This window comes from Ochotona curzoniae, unplaced genomic scaffold, assembly GCF_017591425.1.
Source record: "Ochotona curzoniae isolate NIBS_2020 unplaced genomic scaffold, NIBS_Ocur_1.0 scaffold_4701, whole genome shotgun sequence".
NCBI classification, from domain to species: Eukaryota; Metazoa; Chordata; class Mammalia; order Lagomorpha; family Ochotonidae; genus Ochotona; species Ochotona curzoniae.
Genome location: NW_024467122.1, coordinates 48,939,111 through 48,955,061, shown reverse-complemented (window position 1 = coordinate 48,955,061; position 15,951 = coordinate 48,939,111). Strand labels below are relative to the sequence as shown.

The following is a 15,951-nucleotide window of genomic DNA, read 5'->3' as shown; positions in this document are numbered from 1 at the left end:
TGGGATCCCGGGAGTGCAAGGCGAGGACCTTTAACCACTTGCGCCACCGCGCCGGGCCCTGTAACTGTCTTTTCAATAAAAAATAGTAAAATGTAAAATAAATCACCAAGAGAGATGGGAAAGGTTGAGTCCTCTATCTGAAAGGCTAATGTGTCTCTGGCCCCCTTAACCAAGAGCAGTTTAGAGGTGCAGGAGCCACAGCAGTGCTAGCAGCGGGCAGAGGCTTCTTTCCATGAATTTCCATGAACACAAGTTTACAAGCTTCCTTTACAATGTTTAATACAAAATGGTAGCAGCCTTGGCGAGTGGTAACAAAATTAGTCATAGGGCATCTAGAGCAATGACTGCAGGCAGCCTCAGCTGGAATGGAGCCAGCCAGCCAAGCCCGGCAGGCCAGGGCCTGTGCCTACTGCCCAGGCAGCTGCAGATGGTCACATGGTCAGGACTGGACAGTGCCCATGGTACAGAAGGGCTCAGAGGTCCTGCCAAGGAGGCTGGTGTGAGCCAACCTTCCACAAGCATGGCTCCTTTGGGTCCCGTGGTAGGCTCTCAGTGGCACAGGTGCTCACAAGTTGCAGGAGTGGCTGAAAACAAGCCTGCCTTTCCTAGGCTTCCTGTCCCAGAAGGCACTGCCAAGTCCAGTATTTGGAGCTGCTGGAGCAGAGAGGGCCCCCAGCTGGAGGCTCATTCACGAACAGGGGATGCTCATCTCGGCCCGGGGAACCTCAGGCTTCAAGGGCAGAGAAGCCACCAACATTCCTAACAAGCTTGCTTTGGGTGCCTGGAGGCCTTTCTGGCTGGCAGGCCTGGCTGTGAAGATGACCCCATTTGGCAGGGGTGGAGCCCCCACATCTCTCTTTGCAGAGAAAGGCCTCTGGGTGCTGGCAACAGCGGGTGATGGGGTCAGGGCTAGCGGAAGTCTGCGTTGAAGGCTCTGCCGATGACCAGCCGCCTCACCTCGCTGGTGCCAGCCCCGATCTCATACAGCTTGGCGTCTCGGAGAAGGCGTCCCATGGGAAAGTCGTTGATGTAGCCATTGCCACCTGCAGCCCGCATGTAGGCAGAGTAGAGAGGACAACAGGATATGTGATGGGCAATGGGCAAAATGAAGCCAGGTGGCAGAAGTTGGGGCAGCGTGGCCTCTCCAAGTGCTGAGAACAGCAGGACCACGAAAGGGGAGCCCCAGGAGTGGACTTGGAGTGAGAGGTACAAGAAGACTTCGGCACAGCAGAACTGGCACTCAAACTGGTTCAGCCTCTGGCCTGGGTGCATAATTTCTGGGCGGGTTTGCGAGAGGCCTGAGCAGTAGGGAGGGTGAGCAGCCTCCACAGTTTGCCCAGTGATCTTTCTCCTCCTTACCAGACAGCCAGCCCAGAAGTAGTTTAGACAGGGCGGGGAGGGCAGAGAGTGGGTGGGGCATTGGGCTGCTCACCAAGACATTGGATGCCATCCAGAGCTACCTGCGTGGCATTTTCGGCGGAGTATAGAATGACGCCGGCACAATCCTGCAGGAGGAGGTGCTCTGAGCAGGGCCTGCCGGTCCTGTGGGTGAGCAGGCTGCAGCCAGCCCAGCCCTGCTGCATGACACCCAGCTCTCACCTTAGCGGTGCAGTGGCCCTCATCGCAGGCTTTGGCGACGTTGTAGACATACTGCCGACATGCCATGAGGCGCGTATACATGTCAGCCATCTTGCCCTGCATCAGCTGGGCACAAAGGGAGGCCATAGGTCAATATGCTGGTGCACCTGTTAACCTGACAGCCAGGAATGGGGACTCAAGGCCAGGGACGGGAAGGCAGGGAGCAGCTCTGGGAGTTAAGGTCAGGCACCAGCTGGAAACAGCCCTCACTATTTCTGAGGTGCTGTCCGCAAGCTACCCCGGTTGCACATTGCTCACAGATGCCTGACTAGAAATGCCGCCCCCTCCCAATGCACCCCTCATAACCTGCGCACGTTCCCCCCCAACCTTACAACATCTTGTTCATTTGTCTAAGACAGCATTGGAGGTGCAACTGCCAAGAACTTCCCAACAACTGCCAGAGCCCAACCTGCAGTGCACATTCCCTCTGCTACCTGGAAGTGGCCGATCTTCTGGCCGAAAGCCTCCCTCACGTGCAGGTAGGGGATGGTGTTGTCGAGGACAGCCTGCATGAGCCTGTGGAAGGGGAAGACCTTGGCTGCCCTTGCCATGAATGCCCAGTGCCTGTGCCCCCTGCTCAAACCTCAGCAGTGGGGACGGGCCTCAGTGGCTGGGCTGCTGACACTTTCTGCCTCCAGGACCAAGCAGGGCAGCCTGGAGCCTGGGAAGGAGCTGCTTGGCCAGCACCACCTGCTCTGGGGGCTGAAGGAGCCCAGTGCCCCCGATGCCTGTACTTACCCAAGGGGCCCTCCAGCCAGCACAAGTCGCTCCAGGTCCAGCCCACTCATCAACACGTAGACACCCTTACCCACACGGCCTAGGACGTTGGCAGCTGCTGGGAAAAGCGCTGGTCAGAAGGTGTTCTCTGTTCTCTTTTGTGAAAGGTACTAGGTTGGAAAAGTGCTGGTCAGAAGGCGTTCTCTGTTCTCTTTTGTGAAAGGTACTAGGTTGGGAAAGTGCTGGTCAGAAGGCGTTCTCTGTTCTCTTTTGTGAAAGGTACTAGGTTGGGAAATGTGGCTCTGGCACAAGACACTAGCAGGTGGCACATGGTCATCAATCAGGGTTGAAGGTAAGAGAAAAGGACTGAGCTGACCACTTCCCATAGGCAGGGGAGCTTCTGGGCCCACACCTCCTGTGGACTTCCCTCCTCTCTCTGCCCCAGGAGTGGCGAAGGTGGCCTGGGGATTGTTTAAAAAGCCAGCCCCTCAACCCACTGCTGGGTCTTCCCACTCCTCAAACTGCTGAGGAAGCAGAGGATGACTCTGCCCCCAGGCTGGGTCCACTCTGGGCCAAGATCACCCCCTCAAAGAGGATCACAGCTATATCTGTGTCCAGGAAACAGGCCACATGGCACAAGTGACAGGCTGTGAGGCGCCTCACCTAAGCCAGACCCTGCTGGTGTGGGTAGGCAACCTAGGACTCAAAGTTAATACCAAAAACCTGCTGGTAATGCAGACCGACTTTGGGTTTGCGTGGATCCCTAGCTGCCCCTTGTAACCATAGTGCCTGTGCTGGCTCCTGGGATGGCTCATCAGTGGCTGACTTCATTGGTGATCAGATCTACCCACCGGTCTCCTTTACACCTGATGGGTGTGCCTCCCCTCCCACCATGCTACATTGTGTCACATATTCAGCTCTGCCTCAGGGGAGAAGCTTTCCTACTCTGCCCCACTGCCTCCGTTCCTCTGGGCTTGGCGTCCTTCAGTTTATTCAGGTGCTTCTCATCACCTTTAAAAGCACACAGACTTCCTGGCCAAGGCTGAGCTGAGCACTGGATGCTCAGCCTGGGTGCTCAGCCATATGGGAAATAGCCTCCTGCCCTTTAGGCAGCCAGGCTGCAGCTGTGGGGCCTCTACCAGGAAGGACAGCTGTGCATAGCCCCAGGCTCTCAGGACAGACACGTGTCACCAACCACGTCACCAACCGGGCCTGCGGTTAGCCTGCCTCTGGGTTAGCCTGCCTCTGGGCTAGCCTGCCTCTGGGCTAGCCTGCCTCCTGGCTAGCCTGCCTCCCAGCCCCGTAGTCAACATGGGCTCAGCAGGGGGCTCCCCCCTCTCAGAGGCACTCACCAGGCACCTCGCAGTCCTCAAAGATGAGCTCGCAGGTGTTGCTGCCCCGCATGCCCAGCTTGTCCAGCTTCTTGGCGGTGCTAAAGCCAGGCATGTTCTTTACAGGGAATAAGAGGAGGCTTTGGTTGCCCATCAGTCCTGACCAACAGCGCTTAGCTCACTGGAGCCCCCGGGAAGCAGGTGCCTGCCTTCCTGCACAGCACGCCAACTTCCTGCCTGTGCCAGCCTTGGACAGTGAGCCCACTCCACCCCGAGCCCTGCTGTGCTGCTCTCTGCCTCCTCTCCTGGACTCATGGGAGCAGCTCTTTCTCCAGTAATGCTTGGTCTCCTGAACCCAACAGGTTTGCTTTTCAGGGGATATCCTGAGGGACTCAGTGTCCCGGCGAATGCCATGCCTCCTTGTTCTTTTGCAACTGCCTTGGGCTGGCCCCTGCAGTGAATTCAGTCAACCTCTTGCAGCTGTGCTGACCAGGGCTGGACAGAGCATGGCATGTGCTGCTGCCCCAACCCCTGGCTCATAAACACGACATTACACAACCTGGAGGAGTCCCAGCCCAGCCAGCGCCAGCCAGCTCTCCTTCCACAGCTGTGTAAACCTTCAGTGCTCTGTCCCCGGAGCTCACCACCAACTCCCACCCTCTTGGGTCCCCAGTTTCCTACTCAGTGGTCTACTCAGTCTCCTACTCAGGGCAGCTTCTGCCTGAAAACCACTGCCCTCCTCCCCAACATCTTGATTCTTTCCTGTTGTCCTCTACCAAAAACTTTGTACAGTTTTCATGTGCTCTTAAACAGAGCCAGATATCCAAGTCTCCACCCTAATGCCTTTGCCTTTTCCCCCTCTTGCCTTCCTCATTAAGATAGTTAAAGGCACAGTCTGCATTCTCCCACCACTGTGCCCACCTGGCTCACTCATGACATCCTGACCATCTCATCCACTGCAACCACCTCCTCTTCTGTCTGCACCTGTCTGCCACCTGGTTCTACCCTCTTCACAGGAGACCCAGCCTCCTTGCTCTTGCCTCCCCACTGTGAGCCCTGCAGGGCAGACAGCATGATGGCTTTCACAATCAGCTAAAGCAGCCACCTCTGTGAGCACTGGTACTGCCAAGGGAAAGAAATGGCACCCCCCTCCAGACACCCCAATACTCACCTTCTCCACAATGAAGGCTGTGATGCCCTGGGATGCTGGCACAGCAGCCATGTCAGTCTTGGCATAGATGATGAGGACATCAGCATCGGGACCATTGGTAATCCAAAACTTGTTGCCATTTAGGATGTAGCGGTCGCCTAAGAAGCAGGGTGGTGGCTCCCTGCTCAAGCTGTCTCTGTCACCGAGTCCTGCCGCTTGCTGGGAAACTGTTTTGGAACCCTAGCAGGGGCCACCATGATCCTACTGCCCCCTCACCCTGATAAGGTCTGTTCGTCTCCCCACTCCAGGTTGAGTGCCGCCTCACCTTTCTTTTCAGCTTTTAGCTTCATGGAGACAACATCAGAGCCAGCGTTGGGCTCACTCATGGCCAGGGCTCCGATGTGCTCACCGCTGATCAGCTGCAAGGAAAACCCCAAGGGGCCTTGCTAAGAACCCCTAAGTCCCTGGGTGCAGCTTTGTGCTGCTTGCCTGGCACCCCTTCATACATCTCTTTCAGGCCAGCACACAGGGAAATGCTTAAGGAGAGACTCTGTGGGTGCTGGCCCCAGAGCACATGTGCTTTCTCAAGTGCTCTGCAAAGTGCCCATCTACAGTCCAGCCCCAGAGCACTGGCCCTATTTTTAAACTTTGAAAAAATGAACTTATTTGTATTTGAAAGGCAAAGCACCAGAAAAAGGGACAGACATTTTCCATTTACTGGTTCTCTCCCCAGATGGCCACAACAACCAGGGCTGTCCTACGCAGAAGCCAGGAGCCAAGAGATCCATCTGGACCTCCCTGATGGATAGCAGGGGCCCAAGCACTGGGGTCACCTCCCGCTGCCTTCCCAGGTGCATTAGCAGGGAGTTGCTTTACAAGCGGAGTAGCCAGGACTTGAACTGGTGCTTTGCTATGGGATGCTAGTGTTGCAAACAGCAGCACTGGCTGTAAGGCTGTACCACAATCTCAAACCCCGCCCCCCCCCGCAACCTTCCTTTCTTGATGCAGGTGTTTTAAACAAATTCTGGTCCCTTCCTAAGCACACTGGGTGCCGGCAGCATTCTTCTTCCCAAAATGTGTCTGACACGTCCTCTCCAGTGGTGCTGGCTGTTCAGGCACCTCCACCTTACCTTGGGGAGGTACTTCTCCTTTTGGGCCTCATTTCCGTTGCGCACAATCTGGTTGAGGCACAGATTGGAGTGGGCGGCGTAACTGAGCCCCACGGCCCCGGAAGCTCGTGATATCTCCTCCATCACCACCACGTGTTCCAAGTAGCCCAGGCCGGAACCGCCATACTGAACTGGGATTGTGTGGAGGGATTGGGGGGGGACAAGGGCAGGGTAATGAAGCAGGGCGAAAAAAGCAGCTCAGATTAACCTGGACATTGGCAGGAATTTTTCAGTGGCTGAAAAGAAATGCTTTGGGTAGCGTCTGTTCTAAGTCCTTTCCTCTCCCACCTCTTCCCAGTCCCTAGGAAGGCTACCAGGCTGAGACCTTGAACTCGGCTTGCAAGATTACAAAACTCAGGTCTGGTGCAATAACCTAATGGTTAGATCCTTGCCTTGCACGTGCCGGGATCCCATATGGTTGCTGCATCAAGTCCTAGCAGCTCTACTTCCAACCCAGCTCCCTGCTTGTGGCCTGAAAAAGCAGCAGAGTACAGCCCAAAGACTTGGGACCCTGCACCAGCATGGGAGACCCAAATGGAAGATCTTTCTCTCTGACTCTCCTCTTTGTAAATCTGCCCGTCCAATAAAAATAAATCACAGAGGGTCCAGTGTGGTAGCCTAGTGGCTAAAATCCTTGCCTTGAATGTGCTGGGATCTTACATGGGTGCCGGTTCTAATCTCAGCAGCTCTGCTTCCCATCTAGCTCCCTGCTTGTGGCCTGGGAAAGTAATCGAGGATGGCCCAAAATCTTAGGACCCTGCACCTATGTGGGAGATCCAGAGGAGGCTCCTGGCTCCTGGCTTTGGATTGGCTCAGCTCTAGCCATTGCGGCCACTTGGGGAGTGAATCATCAGGTGGAAGATCTTCCTCTCTGTCTCTCCTCCTCTCTGTATATCTGACTTTGCAATAAAAATAATCTTTAAATTAAAAAAATAATAAATCATAGAACTCGTTTTGCCTGCTGCTGCTGGCCAGCTGAGGTGTGGTTTGATTCTGGATGGTCTCCTTGATGAAGGCAAGGAACCTGAGCACCTGCTACTTAGGAAAGCCATAGGAGCACAGGGACAGGTGAACAATGGGGAGGGAGGACCCAGGGTTTAACAGAGAAACACAAGGTCAAGGACTGGGAAAGTGGCCTACGCCTCAAGAAGAGACTCAAAGTCAAGGGTGTGTGTACAAAACACCTGACAAGATTTTATAGCTAAGGCGTGGATGTAAAGCAGCGGGTCGGGGAAGGGGACATGGGAGGCACATGTGCAGGACAGTCTGGAGGTGAGTTGTGCAGCAGAGAGCAGGCAAGGTGTCAGCAATGCATTCTAGAACTTATCGCTTCTCGGCCTTTTGGCTAAGATCAAGTGTAGAACTTATTAAAAACAGTTGCTCTCAAAATAAATTTAAAAAAATACAAACAATAAATAAGTTTAAAAAATAGAACAAACAAACAAAAAAACCCAGTTGTTCCAGTGGCAGCCCTGGCGGCTAGCTGGGTGTTCACTTTGGTCCAGAAGGCAGGCTGTGAAAAAGGGAGGTCCAAAGGTGACAGACCAGCTAGTGGAACCTGGATGTTGGAGCTCAACTTTTGTTCAAAGTCCTCCCCCACTTTCAAGCATTTTCTTTTTGGGTAGGAGCCGCCAGCCGCTGCCTCTTCTTCCAGTGACAGCAATTAGATTCAGTCACCTGTGTTCTAGAAGGCTCACAAGCCTCCAAACAACAAGGGAGAGTGTACTTTGCCCTCAACTGTTTCATATCCAGGTCTGTTTTCATTTTTAAAGATATATTTCTATTATTGGAAAGTCAGATATACACAGAGAAAAAAGAGAGAGAAAGAAAGATCTTTCGTCCACTGATTCACTCCCCAAGTGGCTACAATGGTTGGAGCTGAGTTGATCCAAAGCCAGGTGTCAGGAGCCTCTTCTGAGTCTCCCATATGGGTACAGGATTCCAAGTCTTTGGACTGTTCTCTACTGCTTTCCCAGGCCACAAGCAGGGAACTGGATGGGAAGTGGGGCAGCTGGAACACAAACCGGCAGCCATATGGGATGGCAGCACTTGCAAGGCAAGGATTTAGCCACAAGGCTATCACACCTGGCCCAGAAAGTCTCAGTTTTTAAGTGGCTTCATTTTTTGGGAATTTATGCTGTAAGTTTCTATAATCATTTCAAATCCCAGGGACTTTAACTCCTAGTGGAGAAGGAAAGGACACAAAGGGAAGCTTATGGTTGTTCCTTGATATCCATTAGGAATTGGTCCCAGGACACCCTCCCCTGCTCCAAGACACCAAAATCTGTGAATGCTGATGTCCCCTCTATAGATTGGTATAGCACTTGCATATATTCTCTGCAGTCATCCCATGTACTTTAAATCAGCTGTTGGTGGCTCATACGGCATACAACACAATGAACACGTTAGGTTATACTGTATTGGCTAGGGAATAATGGCAAGAAAAATACCTGAACATTTTCATCATAAATAGTTTTGCCCCCAAAGTATAGTCCCTCGGCAATCAGCTGAGCCTGTGGGAATGGAGGACTGGCTGTGCCTGCTCTACCTCCATTCTCATGCCGAAAGCGAGCACAGGCCCCAGGTTGGTGGGCTGTCCTGGCACTGGCTGGGGAAATAAAAGCTCATTTCCCCACTGGAAGCCAGGATGAGCCCAGAGACCCCTGCCCTCTCCTCCCAGGGGCAGTCAGACCCACAGGGTACACGGACATGCCCTCGAGAGCCCACTGGATGCATGGAGCCTCCAACATCCTTCTCAGTCCTGTTTATTCCCCAAAGAACTCGGGGCCAGGATGTAGGCAGAGGACACAGGCAGTGCCCACAGGGACAAGCCTGCCCTGACTGCTCCCGCCTTTGCTGCAGCCGGCAGGATGAACCTTAGGCAGGAGGGGAGGCAGTGGGACTGAGGGCCTGTTGCAGCAGATCACCAGGGGAAGCCCGCTAAGTACGTGGTGCCCAAGGGCCTGAATGGTCCTGGCCTAGTGTCTTCACCTTCTCCCATTACTACCTGAAAATCACAAGTGTGTCCTTGTCTCTGGGTCACCGTCAGGAGCTGCCTCCTCTGGGTTGTGGGAGAGCAAGCTTGGGCTTTCTGAATGTGTTCTTTGCCCCTCTTACCACTTCCTTCAGGATCATGTCAAGAACCACACCAGAAACCACTTACCAGGGGCTGTGATACCCAAAACTCCCAGGCTCCCCAGCTGCTTCCAAAACTCCTGCCAAGGAAATGGAGCAAAGACGCTGTGAGGAGACAGCCAGTGCCATGTGGCTGGAGCAGTGGGACCTGCTGGGGCTGTGTGAGTCCAGGTCCCCGCCCCCAGTATTGGCCCCTCAAACTCACTCGCATGTTCTTGAATTCGTTGCTCTTGTCAATCTCCTGAGCCTTGGGGGCCAGGTGCTCCTGAAGGAACTTAGTCATGGTCTGACGAAGCTAGGAGAAAAGTAGACAGTAATCGCAGAACTCAGGGCTGCCTGCTAAGGGCAGTCTCTACACCTGAAGGTGCCCTCAGGGAACTTTCCCTAGCAGCACCAAACTGAATTTGGGACAGAAGCAGAGGCCACAGCGCCGGCTGCCTTAAAAGCTCTTTGTTTTTCTTTGGTCCTTGGTGTAGACAGCTGCAACATGTCACCCCCTACTTAAATCTATAGCCTTCCATGTGCTTAGAATAAAACACCAGCTCCTTCCTGAGGCCCACAGGTCCCTGCTCACTGTGCTCTTGTCACACTCTCTTCAGTTCTAGGCACAAGAGACAGATGACTCAAGAGGATTAGAACCCCATTAGCCGGAGAACCTGACATTTAGGATTGGGTTCCAGGACCTAAGAAGGAACTCTGAAGTGACTCAAAGAAGCTCTGCAGGTGCACTCGCATGCTTAGGGCCACAGGAGACTTGCATTCCCGGGCAGGCACCAGGTCCAGCCCCCAGGGAGCACCAGTTCTTTCCTTCCGGAAGGGTTCTAACTCAGCTCCGGCTATAATGGCTCCTTTCAAGTTCTTGTTCAGGAGCCAACACTGCAGGCACTGCGGGTTAAGCTGTTTGTGACATGGACATCCCAAATTGTAACACAGGTTGAAATCCAAACTGCTCTGCTTCTGACCCATGTTCCTGCCAGTGTATCTGGGAAGGCAACAGTTGACGGACCCTGCCATACAAGTGGGAGAACAGAGTGGAGTTCTGCGCTCTGACCCAGCCCTAGCTGTTCTAGGTACCTGGGGAGTGAACAAGCAGCTGGAAAATCCATGTCACTTTGCCTTCCACATAAATAAATGCATATTTATTTATTTTTATAAAGGAAATTCAAGGAGAAAGATTTTCTGTATGCTGCTACACTCCTCAAATGGCCACAGTGGCCGGAGCGGAGTTGATCCAAAGCCAAGAGCCCAGAGCTTCTTCTGGGTCTTCCATGTAGGTGCAGAGTCCAAGGACTTGGACCATCATAAGCTGCTATCCTAGGACACAAATAGGGAGCAGGATGGGAAGTGAAGCAGCTGGGACATGAACCGATGCCCTTATGGAATCCCTACACTTGAAGACAGAGAATTAGTCAGTTGAGCCAATGTGCTGACCCCCAATTAAATAAATCTTAAAAACAAAACAAGCCAACAAGTTGAACAAGTTCTTGTTCAACTGTGTGCTCTGGATTGGACCTATGAGTTGCAGGACAGCAGACCACAAAGGCATTTCAAAGCCCCCCTAAAATGTTTCTTGGGAAGAACAGCTGCTAATCATGAAGATCAGCCTGGTGTGTGAACCAGAGTTTGGGTATACGAGGACAACCAAGAGACTGAGGGCCCTTTGCCCCATGTGGGGTCCCCACCCGGTGCCCCACCAACGCACCATCAGGTTCCCAGCAGCTTCCTTCGCCTGGATACTCTCACCTGCCTCTAGACGCCAGGTCCTGCTCTGTCAAACCTTCCCTCCGTAGACTTTAGGATAAAGTCAGACGCCCAAACCCAAAGAAGGTTGGACAAGCGGCCCATCCTGTTCCCAAGCTGGCGCTCTCCCTACCCCCGAGGGCACAAGCTGCAGGGGAAGCACAGGACAGGGCCCAGAGGGCCGGACAGGGGTCAGTCTGCCTACCTGCTTCTGCTCCTCGCTTAGCCTGTTAATCGCATCGTTCACGGGCAATAACGAATACATTCGCTGAGACAGCAAGACAGTGAGCGGCGGCCGCAGCCTCCACCTCACCACCCGCCGTCCCACAAGGCCAGCTGCAGTCGCCATCTCTGTGTTGCCCGAAGCAGGGAACCAGAGCTGTAATTGAGCCAGCTCTTCCGGTCCCACCAATCCGGGCTTCTTCGCCCCATCCAATCACCGAGTGGGGTGGGTCGCCAACAACCAATCACGCTCGGCAGTCCTGAGGGCCGCGCTGCCCTTTGCTGCCGCGCGAGCCAATCAGCCATGACCGCCTGTCAACCTGGCAAAGCCCCTGCCGCTGGGCTAGCGTGCTTGCTGGAAGTCCGGGGCTGTCTCCCCTAGGCTGGATGTTTCTGGGATAGAAGAACAAGGAAAGCAGCTTGTTGCCTTTTTTTTTTTTTTTAAATGACTCAATAGTACAGAATCTTGTTGCGTTGAAGTAGCTACTAAGTGCACGAATCGGTATCTCAAGAAAGCAGGTGCCCAAATGCCAGCAAAGAAGTTGGTGAAACAATGCCTGGGTAGCTTTGGGACAAAGCTGGAAAAGTGGCGCTCTTAGTGTGCACACTGATTACAACTTGGTAGCACATGGTTTGTTCTTGTATAACAGGGTTTGTTTAGATTTGTGTTTTAAGCTGAAGCTCTGCATCCTCCCCCGATGGCTTTCAGTGGTGTCTGAAGAGAAAGAAGAGACCCAAGAGAGATGAGCACCTGTCACCTTACCCCTTTGCCCATTCCCCTCCTGGATCTTCACAGATTGTTTTACCACCACTTGGAAGTTACTGTGGAGAATAAAGGAGATGGCAGCCTTAGTCCAGCGGCATCTTCAGAACAGCGCCCTCACTTTTATCTCATTCGACCGCACAGAGTTCTTAGAACCGGTTCCCTAGCTTCTACTTACCCTTCTCCATAACCTCCAGGTCATACATTCTAGCCTTCTCTACTGGGTCAATCCCACAGAAACGAGTCGTTCAGGTGTTTTAAGATTGCTCAGAAAGTGTCTGTATAAAGTTTGGCTGTTCCCCCAAGACTGACCCACCCCTACAAAAATGAACAGACTTTGAGGTTTTGCCACTGGCCACTGCACAATGTTATGTTACTTTCTAATGAAGAGTGGAGAAGCTCAAAGATGAAAATCCAGACCAACATCCCAATTAACTACTTTCCACAGCTCCAATCATTCAAAAACTCAACAATACAGGGGCAAGAGTTGTGGTGCAGTGGGTTAACCTGCCCATTTTGATGCTGGTACCTGCTTTTTGTGTGGGATTATGGGTCAAGTGCCAGCTCTTCCATTCTGACCCAGCTTACTGCCAAAGCATTCTTGGAGGGCGGAGGATGACGGCTGCAGTCTCCGGCTCCCTGCTCCTCACATAGGAGATCCACATTGAGCACTGGGCTCCTGGCTTTAGCCTGCCTGGGTCCTGGCTGCTGTGATTTTGGGGGGGCATGAACAAGAGGCTGGAAGAGTCTCTCTCTCTCTCTCTCCCTCCCTTTCAAGTAGAAGAAAATATTTATAAAAACAAAATAAGTCTCCTATATGCCTCTTTACATAGTTTATTAATTTTTTGAATATTCCAGTGGTTTATATAGATATAAGAATTATCAATGCATATTTTCAAATTCCCAATTCCTTTTCTATATTTTATTTTTATTTGATATCATTTTATGATACAGTTTCATAGGCTCTGGGATTCCCCGAGCCCCTCCCCAAGCCCTCCCCCCATATTGAATTCCTTCATATTGTTATAGTAGTACAGATCATATCCAGTCATGATTCCTTCATTGTAGGTATGGGCCATACTAATTCTTCTTCTTCTTCTTTTTTTTTTTAAGATATATTTCTCCCTAGTTGTAGGCAACTGTCCAGATTGCCTAACACCTAAGCAAGTGTTACACTGCTGGGAGAAAAGCAGCCAGTAGCTGGCAGGCATTCTGGATCTAGTTAATACCAAATTTGTGTTAACCAGACCCATGTGCCAGCAGAGTTGCCTATTCCAAATGTGGGAAAGGTGGGAAATGCCAGACCAGGACATTCTACCCTGACCCCCAGATTGGGCTGCAGATTGCCGAGATGCGTCTGGCTTAGAGTAGGAGTGGGAGTGACAGAAGAGGAATGACTCCTGGGGGTTTACACAGACTAGGCCACTGCACTCACAGGTAGACAAAGGAGCTGAGACCAGGTGGTTTAGACGGGGGAAACTGGAAAGCATGTCTGTCCCAGGTACCCACCCACCTGGGAGACCTGAGCTAGACTAAGTAGCATTGCTTACCTCCTCCTGGTGCATGTAAATTCTGGGGCTAGAGGTCAAGCCTGGCTAGGTTAGGCCACAGTACCTGCCTGTGAATGTCAGAGCAGGGTTGGGCCACATCAGGCTGGGTCACAGCATCCACCAGAACACGAGAGAACTAGATCTGGGGGCAGGTTCTATAGGGGAATTGTGGGCTTACCTCATTGGGACTGTAGCACCTACCCAACAATATATATGGACTGAGTCTGGGGCAGGTCAGACTGTGCTAGGTTCCAGCACTCATTCGCAATCATGAGAGCCAGAATGGGTGTGGGACAGGATGAGCTGGGCCACAGCACCTGCTGGGTCACATGAGAGCTGGGTCTAGGGGTGGGCCAGGTTGGGCTCAGCATCCATTGATGAGAGCTGAATGGGTGGGGGCCAGGTTAGGTTTAGGGCTAGTCTGCAGTACCTGCTGGTGACAGCCAGGGTGGAGGGGATGATTATGTTAGTCTGAGTAGCAGCAGTCCCAGCACATGTGAGAGACATTGCTAGAAGCCGGCCTGGTAGGGAAACTTGGGGAACTTCTTTGTTGGTCACAGCTCTCACTTGTGAGCATGGGGGCTGGCGCTGGGAGTGGGTTAGACCAAGCTTGGTAGTAGCACCCATTGAAATACATGTGAGCTGAGTCTGGAAGTAAGCCAGGTAGAATCAATCCACAGCACGCATGAGTGAGAGCGAGGACAGCAAGCCAGGCTAGGTTAGACCACAACATCTGCCAGTTCACATGTAGGCTGGGGATGAGTGGGCCAGGCTGGGCTAAGCTGTTGCACCCACCTGCAAGGGCTGAGACTTGGGTGGGCCATACTGACCAGGCTGCAGCACTTGCTAGCCAATGCTGAAACTGAGGGTGAGTCATCTCAGACTGGGCCACAGCATCTGCTGACATGTACAAGGCCCCCGGAGCTGGGCACAATCCTGGTAGGGAAACCTTGGAGTCTCCCTTGCTGGGCTGTTACTTTCACTGGTAAGCATGAGAGTTGCGTCTAGGGGTGGGCTGCTCTGGGCAGGGCTGCAGCACCCATCAGCTGGCATTTGAGCTGAACTGGAGGCAGATCAGGCTGGGCCGGGCTGCCACACCTGCTGCTGTAAAAGAGAGTCAAAATGGGTACGGACCAGTCGGATTGGGCCACAGCAGCAGCTGGCAAGTGATGGGTCTGAGTACAAATCATGTCAGGCTGGAGTGCAGTACCTCCTGGCAGGTTCAAGATCTGGAGCTGGATATGGGCCTGGTAGGGAAACTATGGGTATTCTCATGCTGGACTACAGCACTTGCTGATGAGCACGGGAGCCAGGATAAGGGGAAAGCTAGGCTGGTCAAGGCAGTGGCACCTTTTGGCATATGTGTAGGTTGGGTCTGGGAGTATGTCAGGCTGAGTAAAGACGTAGCACCCATGAGTGTCCATGAGGGCCAGATGGAATATGGGACTACCAGGCTAGGCCACAGTGCATGCTAGTACTCATAAAGGCCGGGGCCTGGTGGATGTTACCGGGGCTTCCTCTGACTAGGCTATGCCACTTGCTGGTGTGAATGAAGACAGGACCTTTGTGGGATGGGCTAGGCTGCAGCACCTATCAGTTCATGTAAGGGCTGGGACTGGGGATGGAACTGACTGAGTGGCTATATCCACCAATTATGTGCTGGCTTGTGCGGTAATGGACTGAACCTTACTCTGCACTAGCTGGCACACACAAGGGTCAAGTCTGAGGTCACCCCAGTTGAGATTTCTTGGGGGACTTTCCAACCAGTCCTGGCCACAGGAAAAAAATCACAAGATATGTGGTCTTAGAGAGCATGTATCAGGACTGGATCTCCCCAGTTGATGATGCCGGTACAATGGACAGCATGGCCAGATACACATGGGGGACAAGACAGCCATCTCAAGACAGTAGAGAATGTGACACAGAAAGATCTTTCACCTGCTGGTTCACTCCCCAAGTGGCTGCATTGGCCAGAACTGAGCTGATCCGAAGCTAGGAGCAAGGAGGTTCTTTCAGGTCTCCCTTGTGGGTAGGGCCTAAGGCTTTGGGCCGTCCTTCACTGCTTTCCCAGTCCACAGGCAGGCAGCTGGAAGGGAAGTGGAGCAGCTGAGGCATGAACTGACACCCATATGGGACAGGAGGTGGACTAAGTAGGGCTGGCCCATGGACCCACTGGTATGTGTGAGGTCTGGTATTTGGAGAGCTTCTGATGGAGGAGCTTGGGAGACTCCTCTATCAGGACACAGTCCCTGCAGGTGATCACAATAACCACGTTAGGGTGCAATCCAGCCCAGTCCAGGGAAAGATACCCACGAGCATACATTTGGCATAGGTCAACCATGCTGAACTGTTCATATCACCCACTGGTGAATCTGAGCACCAGAACAGAGTGTGAGTTGGGCCAGTTTCAGTCACAACACATATCAGTACATATTAAGGTGGGGACTGGGTGCCTACTGGGTTGGGATAGGCTGTAGCCCCCACCAACGTCAGCTTGAATTAGGGGTGGGCCAAGCCGTGCCAAGCTACAGCACCC

At 52.9% G+C, this 15,951-nt stretch overlaps 1 protein-coding gene across 5 annotated transcripts; it reads right to left on the bottom strand.

The window, feature by feature from the left end:
* Nucleotides 1–262: 262 nt before the first annotated feature.
* IVD (isovaleryl-CoA dehydrogenase) lies at nucleotides 263–11,483 on the bottom strand. 5 transcript variants are annotated; one of them, XM_040969253.1, is made up of 12 exons: nucleotides 11,086–11,483; nucleotides 9,346–9,435; nucleotides 9,169–9,220; nucleotides 5,967–6,136; nucleotides 5,162–5,255; nucleotides 4,852–4,994; nucleotides 3,708–3,801; nucleotides 2,377–2,470; nucleotides 2,073–2,154; nucleotides 1,600–1,704; nucleotides 1,433–1,505; nucleotides 263–1,043 (listed from the first exon to the last, which is right to left on the bottom strand). In XM_040969253.1, exons 1-12 carry the CDS (start codon nucleotides 11,227–11,229, stop codon nucleotides 910–912), a joined length of 1,275 nt encoding a protein of 424 aa, XP_040825187.1. In that variant the 5' UTR covers nucleotides 11,230–11,483; the 3' UTR covers nucleotides 263–909. The 5 variants fall into 5 exon arrangements, with proteins under 5 accessions (XP_040825187.1, XP_040825188.1, XP_040825189.1 ...); XM_040969254.1 differs by having other exon boundaries at nucleotides 2,377–2,473; nucleotides 3,708–3,804; nucleotides 4,858–4,994; XM_040969255.1 differs by having other exon boundaries at nucleotides 3,708–3,804; nucleotides 4,858–4,994; nucleotides 11,086–11,481.
* Nucleotides 11,484–15,951: the final 4,468 nt, after the last annotated feature.

Excerpts from the sequence above, each read along its gene's own strand:
- IVD (XM_040969253.1), bottom strand. The coding sequence starts at position 11,229 with ATGGCGACTGCAGCTGGCCTTGTGGGACGGCGGGTGGTGAGGTGGAGG. Across the intron at positions 9,436-11,085 it reads TAAGCGAGGAGCAGAAGCAG|CTTCGTCAGACCATGACTAA; the intron begins GTAGGCAGACTG and ends CTTTTCTCCTAG. Across the intron at positions 6,137-9,168 it reads TTTGGGTATCACAGCCCCTG|TTCAGTATGGCGGTTCCGGC; the intron begins GTAAGTGGTTTC and ends ACACAATCCCAG.